The following is a 12,435-nucleotide window of genomic DNA, read 5'->3' as shown; positions in this document are numbered from 1 at the left end:
ATATAATATAAAAAACAAAATACTTATTCTAGAAGTGTTAGTTATAAAGAGGTTCAGCATATTAAATTTAATAAATAAACAATCTCACTTACAATTTCTGGGGGATCATTCCATTCTTCATATGATGTGGCAGCATATGGATAGATCCGGTCATTGATAATCTTAAGAGTTGCCATAGCAATAGCTTTCATTGATTGAAAGTAAGCTTCCCAGAACCACCTTGCCTGCAAAGAATAATTAATATTATGTCACATTGGTTGTTTCCCAGATAGCAAATTTTAAACATCTGTATATGGCTGTCATGCATATTACCTATTAATATTTCCATGTTTCAAGCTACTGTTTCAAGCTACTGCTACTGTTATTAAGAAGCTGAGTTTGTTTGAAATCAAACTAGATTTGGTCACAATAGCTCTGCCACATTAAAGATAAATTAGTTAATTAGTTTATTTCAACATATGTATACTGCCCTAACTCATAACTCAAGAGGCATTAACAATATATAATCAACATATTAACACTTTATAGAGGCAACCGAATCTCCTGTCCATGTCAAAATAAGTTCAGAAATATAAGTTATAGGTATAACATCTTTTTATTTTAGGTGTAAGGTATGAAGCACCAGAAGCAGATTATTTATTGATCCACAATTGCTAAGGTTTGAGAAATATCATGGATTAATCCCTTCCATTTTATCTTGGATTATAAAAGGATTGACTTATCCTTCATCTCTTATTTTATGTACAGATAGTCCTCATGTACTGACTGCAGTTGGGACTGCCAGCTCATTGCTAAGTGACATGATCATAACATAAAATGTGTCCAACCTACACCACTTCATCAGTTCCAGTTATGGTCATTAAGCAAATCCCCCATGGTGATTAAGCATGTCGTCATATGTCTACAACTTGCAACTGGCTTCCCAATTGACTTTGCTTCTGGAAGCCAACTATGAAGATCACAAATGTTGGACACTGCAACTATCATAAATGCTTGCCAGTTACCAAGTGCAAGAATTGTGATCACATAACTGTGGGGACATTGTGACACCCACAACTTTGAGGGACAGTTGTACGCCTCCTTTTCAGCACTGCTGCAACTTCGAATGGTCACTGAAACAATAAATGATTTTACTATAGAACTCTCAGAAGCATGTTACAATGCTTACAAATTACAATTTGGGGGGGAATAAAATCTCTGGATGCCATCTTTAATTCAACTATGAGGGTATCTAGAGGTATCTAAACTTTCTCTTATATAACTAGGATCAATTTTAGTTTAAGATATCCATGGATATGGACAAACTGTAAGGAATGGACAATTGTCATCTGGACCTGTCCCAATCTGGTTTATAACTTCTAGTCACACTTTATATAAAACAGGAGATTTCCTTGTTTAAAGGAAGTGATTCTTAAAATAGTGAAACTATTTTGTGGCGTCTCTTGGGACCCTATTTAATCCAAAGATTTTCCATAGCTACTTAAAAGCACTGGAGGAGCTGGGCGCTATTTGTATACCAATGACACCAAGATCTATTTCTCTATGTCATCTTATGCTGTGACTTCACTAAATGCCTGTTTGCAGTCGGTAATGGACTGGAGAGTTATACAACTAAAAAAACCCAGACAAGAAAACGGTGTTCATTGTGAGAAAGTATAATTCTAGAGAAATGATAAATTAGTCTGTTCTGTATAAATTCACCCTCTCCCAGGGAAAGCAGATAGACAGTTCTGGGCTGCTTCTGAACTCTTTGTGTTTTTCAAATTAAGGCAAGAGGCACAGCATGTTTAGTTTGGCTGATATTAATGGAGCAATCTCTTAAGCTCCAAATGGTCTCCCCAAGTAGTTTTGTGGAGATGTTGAACAGTTTTGGGAATAGAATGGCAGCCTAAATACTAGATGTCAGCCACCGCTTTCAGATTCTAATAAACCAGGATCTGTTAATGAATATTTGGCCCACTGAAGTTTGATATTTCACATTATGTTGACATAAACAATGAACTATATGTTAATATTGGACACTGATAAGATATTCTAAGAGGCTATACAAACCTGTAGGCTGTTAGAGCAAAAAGCTTCTTACTAAAAGAAGCATCAGCAGAAACCTGTCTACTTAATGTGACATTTATTGAGACAAATTCTTACATTCTTTAACTATATGCAAACTCCAAGTATTTCTTTTCAGAATGAAGAGCATCAGGTTATACCACAGTACATCTCCAAAATACATGAAGACTTCATATTGCACCAATGATAGATATTCAAGTTAGCATGCAAAAATCAACAAATACTAAGTTGCAAAAAATAGCAAAATTAATAGAAACATATTAAACACATGGAAGCTATGTTTCATGTGGAAAAAACCTTGATTTTCATTTCATCACAACTTCTAACTGGAAAGAAAATAAAATGTTAAGAGAAAAGAAGATGATGGCCTTGTGAAAAGGCAGTAAAAGTTAACTGTCTAACCTAAAATGTCAGGCGCCATGGTGTTGTAACATTTTACTCCATTGCAAGAGTCAAGTGTTCCCAGAGTGACACACTTCAGAGTTTATGAGGCCTTGAAGTATTGCTATTTTCATACATTATTTTCAGACATTATTTTGAAAGCTTTGCTTCTGAAAATAAGTTACGGAGAACTCATATATTTTATTATCTTTAGCTCAGTTAATTCTAACAGAATTACACTTCATCCAAATTTTTTATTAGTTTTGCCTTTAATTTAAGTTTCAGGTCTTGCAAAGAACATGCTGAATTTAAACTTTGCTTCATATTTTTCTAGACATGAAATTATCAGCTTCCCTTCTGCCATTAACAGCATGCTAGTATCCAATGTTTAAACAACCTAAAGCTCAATGCTATAAAATAGATTCTCAATCCTGAACTAAGTGTGCTGAGTACAAGCCTTCCAGATTAACATTTCTGGATGAATTTTTAGTTTGTCTATGCAGGTTATAGGAATCAATTAGAAACTGACTATTTTATACTAGATACACAATGAAAGATAAAGTTCTCTGTTATTGCCTGTAAACATAAAGAAGAGCCCAACACTTACTTCTACAAAGATGTTTCTAAAAGAAAAAAAAATCATTCTCAGCTTAGAAACTAACCAAATATACTACTTCTGTAAAGAATTTAACACAACTATACTTCTCAACCTATCTTTACTCAAGCCACTGTTGTTAGACCCTTTGCTTTTAAAATTTAATACTAGGCTAAATAAATGGAAAATATACTACATTGTATATATTGGGGCTCAATTCCAAGTCTTTTTATTCGAAGATTTTTATTTAAAAAAAACCCCTCTGTTTTCTTTCCCAAGAGATATGCCTGGACATATCACAATGCCTCCTAGGAATTTGGGAAGAAATGGCAGTCCCCTAAATAAATTATTTTTAAAAAAATTCTACCAGTCTTTATTTCACATGGTTCTAATGGCCAGATGTTGCTCATGTCATTTTCATGTGGAAAAAGTTGAAAAACAACTGGGCATTAAAACTATTCTTAAGGCCTTTCCATTTTAAGTATATTAAATAATGCTATTGCCAACATTTGGCAGGTTTACATACTAAACTTACTCTAATACAGAATTCATTATTGCAATGTATTTAATCTAGATCATCTGATTTTTAAATTAATTGGATGTAGAAAATAAAATTTATTATTTCTTTTTCAGTTTCAAATTTACAAGGGTCACAAAGTTCAAAATTGTATGACCTTTCTAATATTTGTCATCTGGGACCACTTTCTATGGCTTCTCCATAGATTGCTGAAAAACAACTGGCTCACTGATATCACTCCCAGTGGTGACATTAAGAAGGAAAAATAAAATGCATTATTACATTAATTTCACTAAAATCAATGAACTCTGTTTTTTACTTTTTTATTCAAATGGATAACAATAAGTAGGCAATATATAATATTGGCCAGTTCTATTTTTTATGCATACAGCAATATTAAGACTGATACATATATTTATGTAAGAACATACAGTCATTTGCAAATTTAAAATGTAAAAGAATAAGCATTTAACCTGAAAAATAGTATTTTTTCTGGATATATCTTCTGAGGGATTTCCTGGTGATAATATAATCTTCTCCTTGCCCCATGCTTGTGCTTTCCTAGTCATATAAACTCTATATACTATAGAAGTAAAAAATATTGAGTAGTTTGTGAGAAATTAATCTCATTTGATGTTTAATTCCTTAATGCCCATTTGTCTCAAACAGCCAAGGCAAAAAGAGTTGACAAAGTCCAAGACAGTTGCTGCATTTTCATTTCTCTCATTCTAAACAAAGATATTGCCAAGTTTCACTCTTCAATCCTGGACTTTATTTGGATACTCAAACCGGAGGTTGACAGGTATAAAATACAGCAGTAGCTGTTAACAAAAAACTATTCTGGGCTAGTAAGGAATTGTCAGCTCAGGCAGAATACCAAGTACTATATAGACCCCTGCACACAAACATATCAGAAATTATTGGTCACCAGAATTATTGATTAGTCACTGATCTGCCATTGTCATTTCTACAAAACTAGCTTCTAGATGGATTTAGAATAACAAAAAGAAAAGAATGATATAAATCCATTCTTTCTTTCTGCATGCACTGTTTGTTCAGGGTTATATATTAAGATTTTGATTTTGTTCCTTCAAGTCCCAAGTCTGAAGACCTGGCTGTTTCCCTAGGCATTTGGGCCAGGAGGTTAAACAAGCTCTATTGCTGATATGGCTTTTTATCATTGAGATGTACTGATTTACCTCAAGTGTTGTGAGTTTTTAGTGGTAGCTGTGTTTTTAATCCTTGCATGTCCCCCAGAATCATTGTCATGTGATGGGTGGCCTTTATGAATCACTGAAATAAAGAAATGAGTCAGTCTTGACTCTTAGCAGCCACATATACAGACCTTGTTCAGATTACTTATATTGGAACTACAGGTAGTCGTTGCTTATTGACCTCTTCTTCGGTGGCCATTCAAACTTACAATAACATGGAAAATAGAAACTTATGACCTGTCCTCAAAGTTTCAGCCATTTCAACATCTCCATGGTCATAAAGCAAAGATAAAATATTTTCAGGCCTTCAGAACAACTAACCAACTAAATAAACAAATGCTCTGACTTTTAGAAGATTTGAAAGATCTCACAAACCTTGGGGTAACTATATATACAGAGAGACAAACACACACATCCTCAATTTATCAATGTGGTGTGCAAGATTTATTATTTATTTATTTATTTTTATTTATATGCCGCCCAATCCCAAAGGACTCAGGGCGGCGTACAAAATTAAAACAATCATCTAACAATAAAACAATAAAATAATACAATCATACCGCGAGTCCGATCATATCCCGGCCCCCTCCCAGGGACATCAGCCCCAGGCCTGCCGGAACAGGAGAGTTTTAACAGCTTTCTTAAAGGCCGGCAGGGTGGGAGTAGTTCGAACCTCGGGGGGAAGTTGATTCACCAGGTCGGAGCCACCACAGAAAAGGCCCTTCCCCGAGGGCCCGCCAGCCGACATTGTCTGGCCGACGGGACCTGAAGGAGGCCCAATCTATGGGACCTCACCGATCTCTGGGAACTGTGTGGCAGTATGCAGTCCTGTAAGTAACCTGGCCCTATGCCATGAAGGGCTTTAAAGGTGATAACCAACACCTTGAATTGCATCCGGAGACCCACAGGAAGCCAGTGCAGCTCACGGAGGATAGGTGACACGTGGGCGTACCTTGGCGCGCCCACAATCGCTCTCATGGCTGCATTCTGAACCAACTGCAGCCTCCGAACGCTCTTCAAGGGTAGCCCCATGTAGAGCGCGTTACAGTAATCCAGTCTTGAGGTGACAAGGGCATGAGTGACCGTGAGTAAAGCCTCCCGGTCCACATAAGGCCGCAACTGGTGCACCAGGCGAACCTGGGCAAAGGTCCCCCTGGCCACAGCCGATAGATGTTGTTCCAAATTTAGCTGTGAGTCCAGGAGGACACCCAAGTTGCGTGCCTGCACTGAGGGAGGTAAATTTGCCCCCCCCCCAGGACTAATGATGGACCATCCAGATGCATGGTTTGCTGACTCTTCTCATAGATAATGGTTATATCCTATTCTATTTGCCTGCCAAACTTGTTATTCATACACAGGAAACTGGCAGATGAAGCATTCCAAATCCTGTGGTAGCTAAGGAAGAAACAAAACAATCTAACCTTCTTGCCTTATCCATACATGCACTTACCTGAGAACAACAGTGTTCAAGAACAACTGGACAGAACAATGTGGACTACATCATTCAGAAATAAGGGAGCCAATAAATAATCCAATCCCCCAAAATTCTAGAACTTATTTTGACTGTTCTATCAACCCCAAATTATGTTAGTTATCTTACAAAACCAAATAAATCCACACAGAATATTGAATTCTCCAAAATTAGTGAAAATATAATTATGGATGAGGAGGTAATAATCCGTATTGTCCACAACTAAGTAATCTATCTATTACAATATGATTGTCAAGTGAATAAAAAGGTGAAAAGGGTTCAGCTACATTTTTTGACAGGTGATGGACAGCTCCTGAAATAGAAAGCAATAGGTTTGTAGACTCGAGGGTATCACTTTCAAATATATCAATGTTCTAAGGGTGGATCAGTTTTCCCTGCTGTAGCCATCCTGCTGAGAGGTGAAGTCCCAAGAAAAATATAGGAATCCGGCAGCAAGGCTTTGAGGTGGCAGGAACCAAAGGAGGTTCAAAGACAAGGCTGGTCAGTGGGTAGCACCTCCAAGCACCAGGGAGGTTAGAGGTTAGTAAAGCAGGAGCCACTGTCCAATAAAACAGTGTTTAGAAAACCTACTTGGCAGATAAATTGAGGATCTGCTTACATCTTTCCCAGCTTTCTTAGTTGCATACTGATGCTTCCCACTGTGATTTGGTACAATGTCCCTAGCATCTACCTTAGTTACAAGCTGCCTGACTCTAGACTCAGGCAGTTTAAATGTGGCTGGAAACTTTTAATCAGTTTCCAACATCATAAATAAATAAATAAGCACCCACTGTCACAAAATTGATTTATCACAACCAACTTTCTAAAACTAACAAAATAGAAGATTTCCCAGGGGAGAGAGACAAAGCAAATTCACTGGCTCTAACACATGTAGTCCCCATATCCTTCTTACTTCTGACAATTTCTTATGCTGGTGATTGTTTGAGCTGTACTGTATTCTATTCTTCAGTGGCCTATAAAACAGTTCCATCATCTATTCTCATCTATTATGAGAATTCTATTCTTTAAAACTAGATGTTTATTTTTTTTGTTTTTAGAAAAGAACAAAATTTATATTTATTTATATATCATCTGTAAAAATTGATTTATAACCCATATTCAGAGTGTTGATCATGGTAGTACAGGAATATTTCACATCCTCAGTGATGCTCTTGCATATTTCATAAAATAGGATTAGGTCCAATTCCTGCTAATTCTAGATTTCAAATCTGAAGGTCTCCAAATCTGTCTCAGAGGGAAACCATGTTAATTTAATTCACAGAAACCACAGGAAGATTAATACTTAATTTTCTCTCATTCAGGCTAAACCTAGACAGCACTTTCAACACTGTTTTTTATTAGTTCGTTATTATCTGCGCTACTCTTTTTTATAGATTTATTTATTTATTTATTTTTCACATTTCTGAACCACTCATTTCCCTCAGAGAGGGACTTTGGGCAGTGTACCATAAAATATTAAAATATAAAAACAGCATATAAAAGTAAAAAAAAATAAATTTAGAAGGTGGCAAGGATGATTGAACCCTATTAAAAATAGTTAAAAAGGCAAAGGAAGGGTTCTCACACAAGGTCAACCACATCAACGATGATAAAACCCCGGGATACAGAGAGGCTGACCCACTTCAGATGACCTGAGGTCAGCTGATATCTGTTGTTCCCCAATCAGGCCACAGCCTCCAGGCACCATGAAACAGCATCAAGCATCAGTCACTTCACCCAGGATAGAGTTATATAACTGGATATCATCAGCATGCTGCTGATACCTCATTCTATGGTGATGGATGATCTCACCCAGCGGTTTCATGTAGATGTTAAAAAAGAGCAGAGAGAACCCTGAGCTCTGTGGAGCTTATCTTTAACCATTTATCTTTAGCCTTCTCTGTAGATACTTATCCTTGTCCATGTAATAGTTTGATATCAGAACTGGAGAAACAATTGCAGATGGAATCTGAGCAACACAAAGCAGAATGTTCTACCGTATATTCCGGCGTATAAGACGACTGGGCGTATAAGACGACCCCCAACTTTTCCAGTTAAAATATAGAGTTTGGGCTATACTCGCCGTATAAGACTACCCCTCTTTCAACGCACACCAAATAAAAATTAAAAAACATCAGATTTTATTTCAATATGGTAATTTTAATTCAAATGCTTATGGCATAAAGGTACTTAGCAGGAAAACTGTCACTTATAAACATAAGGCTGTTTGTCATCAAACATGTAAACATAAAACAGTGCAAGTGATTAAACTTTTCCTAATTCACTCTAAAGCTGAAAGGAAGGATAAGACAATAAACCCATTGGAGCTGCCATGCTATTTGTTTTCTAAGCTGTCAACCAAACTGGAACTGATGATGATAGGAGGAAGATAACAAACAATAGAGAGAGCAAGTGCCGGGCAAGTCCCTGGCGAGTCAGCAACGCCCATCATAACTGCAAGCTATTTTTATAGGTTTTGCTGGCATGATACTTTCCCTTTAAAAGCCTTTAAAATCATCCTGTTCATCATCTGATATCATAAAAATATCAATGACATCTTGTGATACATTTGCAAGGCAGTCATCGTATTGATCGAATTCCGTATCAGATGGTGTGGTCTCAGCTTCGGCTTCCTCTTCATCTTGCCACAAGTAGTCGTCCTCCATACCATCTAATGAATTTGATATGCCACTCTTCTTGAAAGACTTGATTATTGTTTCTGCATCAATATCATTCCAGGCTTTTATGACAAACTTGCACAAAACATCCAATTGTGGAGCACGCATGTTTCCTCCTTTTGTGAATGACTTTTCGCCACTAACCATCCATTCATTCCACTGTTCTCGAATGCGATCTTTAAATGGCTTGTTTAGGCATACATCCAGTGGCTGTACTAACGATGTTAATCCTGCAGGAATAACTGCCACATCTGTGTTTAGTCTTGCAAGCTTTTGCTTGGTGCTGGGAGTTAAATGAGCCCTGAACATATCCCACACCAGTAGACTACTTTTTTGAATAAGTCCACCTGGTCGCCTGCTCCATACATTATCAAGCCATAGCTTTACCCCTTCTTCATCCATCCAGCCTTTTTCATTCACATGTACAAAACAACCAACAGGGAACTTGAGTTTTGGCATTGTTTTTCTTTTAAAAATAATCATTGGTCTCAGTTTGGCACCATCAGCTGTGCATGCTAGTACCACTGTAAAACTGGACTTCTCATGTCCTGTTGTTTTAATTAAAATTGTTTTTTCACCTTTCTGATGGACAGTTTTATTTCCAACCATATCAAAATTCCTTGGAGTTTCATCCATATTTCCAATACTACTTAATGCATAGCCATGTTTAATGCGCTGTTGTATTATGTATTGATGGAAACTAATTACTTTGCTATCAAGATCTGCAGGTAATTTTTGTGCAATTTTTGTCTTTTGCCTCAGTACCATATTATGCCTTTCCAAGAATCTAGTACACCAGGATGCAGTGGCCTTAAATCTGTTGCTGTGATCTGGGTTAGATTTGGCCCACTGAAGTGCAAACAAACGTATTTTATTTCGTGTCACTACATAACCGTTTTGGCGATGCTCATTCACCATGTCTGCTACATGTTTTTCAAGTTCTGGCCAATGTGGGGTGCCTCTTCTTAATGCACACTTACCCCTTGGCATACTCTTTAATGCTTTTTCATTTGCCTTCCAGTCCCGAACCATCTTTTCTGTTACTCCAGATTGTCTTGCAGCAGCGCAGTTATTATGTTCCATGGCAAAGTTTACAACTTTAAGTTTGAAACTGGCTTCATATTTCCTTCTTCTTGCTGGTGGAGCCATGATAGGGTCTTGACTATTGGACATTTGTATACTGTACTGTATGTATTGGTGCTGTACTGTATGAACTGGTACAGATACTGGTGCTGTACTGTATGTACCCAGTATACAACAACCAGCCAATCACAGCAAGCGATGACCCTTAGCTGGTTGTTGTATACAAAGCCTGCTTGGATTGGGTGGATCAGCTCTCCCTGCCTGCCCAACCCTTCCTGTCATCTTATAGGCCAGGGGTAGGCAACCTTGGCTATTTTATGACTCATGGACTTCAACTTCCAGAATTCCTGAGCCAGCTATGCTGGCTCAGGAATTCTGGGAGTTGAAGTCCATGAGTCATAAAAGAGCCAAGGTTGCCTACTCCTGTATAGGCCCTAGGGAAAAAATGGACAAGCTAATTCCATGAGGGAGGGGGAAAGGGAGCACAGTTTCTGAGTTCTCATTGGCCACCTGTAAGTCCAAATGAGTAGCTCAGGGTGTGTGCGTGCACATGTAGGCATGCGTGTGACTCCCTGGGTCCCTTCCATTGCCCTCCCCCCAGTAGCAAGCTTTGGCTTGGAGCAAACAGACTGCACACAGGGATCTCCTCCTCTCAGTCTTCCACCCTGCGAATACTCCACAGCCTCTCCAAGCTGAGTGAGCAGAAAGCCTGCCTGTTTTTCAAAGGCTCTGCCTTGTCAATCGCACACACACCTTGATGAAAATTGCCCTGCCTGCAAAAGGACTTCTCAGCAGTTTTTTAAAGCAACACTACCAAGAATGAAATTGGAGACAGCCAGAATGTTTAGGGAAGAAGGAAAGGAAGCAGTTAATAAGCTAAGTAAGAAAGGCATTCGCCCTTCGAAAACTTGCATTTCCATAAATGTGATAATTTGCCCCCTTTTCAGGTAATGGGGGGGGGAGTAAATGCTTTCCTTTTAATTTGTTATTAAAACTCAGTGCACTACAGTACTTATAGATGGGAGCCAGATTGACCAGCCAGGATCTGTCATAAATAACACCACAAATGCACCATGCAAGTTTATTTAGGCAGGGGGGGGGGAGAAACTGCTTGCATAAGCTCGGGCAAAAGGATTGTGTAGCTGTTTTCTGTCCCCACTCCATTCCTGCTTCTTAACTCCGAGAGGAATTTAGCTGACACCCCTCCCCTTCCAGACCCATAAGCTCCGCCTCCCCCAAGCTACTCTCACCGGCAGTGAGAGGTAAACGCTGAAAAGCTTGCATGAAGAAGCACTGAAAAGTGCCTCGAATGGACGCAGATGCTTAGGTTTGTTTTCATTATATAAAAAAACCACCCTACAATTCTTTTCCCCCCTTCCCCATTACATGGGCCATCCCTTTCTACTTCCTTTGAATGAATTAATCAGGGGATGGCCACTACCAATCCGCAGTTCTGGAGGGGTGGGCAAGGAATTGGGATGCAAAAGGGAGGGAAGAAGAGAGGAGACGGTTTGCAATGTAGCATTATAGAATGGGATTAAACCTCCAGGAAATCTTACCGTCACAACAGCCAGATAATGCCTATCGTACTCTCAGAGATATCTTTAGTTGATCGGCTGGTTTTAATAATAACCCTAGGACTCTTTTTGAGTGAGAGAGAGGGGGGGGGGAAGAGAAAACTTGCTGATTAATATTTTTCCGGCGTATAAGACGACCCCCCACTTTTGCGAAGATTTTAAGTGTTTAGAAAGTCGTCTTATACGCCGGAATATACGGTATCTCCTTTCTAGAAGACAGTTATTTAGTACTGTAGATCTTTTAAAAAGCCATCCAAATTAATGCCTAAGATTAATCTACTTAATAAATAGGCAGCTATCAGAATTATCTTCCAATACCCTCGTTCTTGCTGCCTCATCTAAGGATTTTTTAAGATTGGAAAAAAATGGCTTCTGCTTCATATATTTGATAAACTGGGGGGGAAAAGTGTCAAGGCTTGACATTAATGAAGAAAGAATTCTAGAAAGGCAGCCTAGAAAGGATTAATGCGAGGCTAGGACGTTCAAGTCACATAGACTAAACTACTACAAATGGCAATGGATAAAAGTGCTTTTCAATGTGATAAGGATCCTAAAAAGCCCTCAGACAGAAACAGGTTTTTTCTCAGGAGAAAAGATGGATGATTAAAAGTCAAAGATGTTAATTAAAAATCATTTAAAGACCTAGAATTTGCTCATAATGATTTTTTCAAACCTATTTTAGAATCATGGATCAAATACATTGTAGTTTGACTAGAGGTAAATCCTGCTATTACATACTAAATAAAAAGGCTAGTATGCAGCCCCCTTAAACAGTTTTCCCCTTCAGTCTGATTTGCTCACAATCTACCTCGTATAAATTTTCTTCCTTGAGTTAAAAACAAGAGATTTCTC

The 12,435-nt window shown here is 38.2% G+C and overlaps 1 protein-coding gene across 2 annotated transcripts in view; it reads right to left on the bottom strand.

The window, feature by feature from the left end:
• Window positions 1-12,435, bottom strand: part of EXT2 (exostosin glycosyltransferase 2) — a 78,776-nt gene that overhangs the window by 26,562 nt on the left and 39,779 nt on the right. For both annotated transcript variants that reach the window (XM_039343328.1, XM_039343329.1), the window contains exon 8: window positions 93-224. In XM_039343328.1, the coding sequence (XP_039199262.1) occupies window positions 93-224 (132 nt within the window). The remainder of the gene's footprint in view (window positions 1-92; window positions 225-12,435) is intronic.

Source organism: Crotalus tigris, unplaced genomic scaffold (genome assembly GCF_016545835.1).
Source record: "Crotalus tigris isolate CLP2741 ecotype Arizona unplaced genomic scaffold, ASM1654583v1 scf7180000017841.2860490, whole genome shotgun sequence".
NCBI lineage: Eukaryota > Metazoa > Chordata > Lepidosauria > Squamata > Viperidae > Crotalus > Crotalus tigris.
This window is presented reverse-complemented; position numbering and strand designations above follow the sequence as displayed.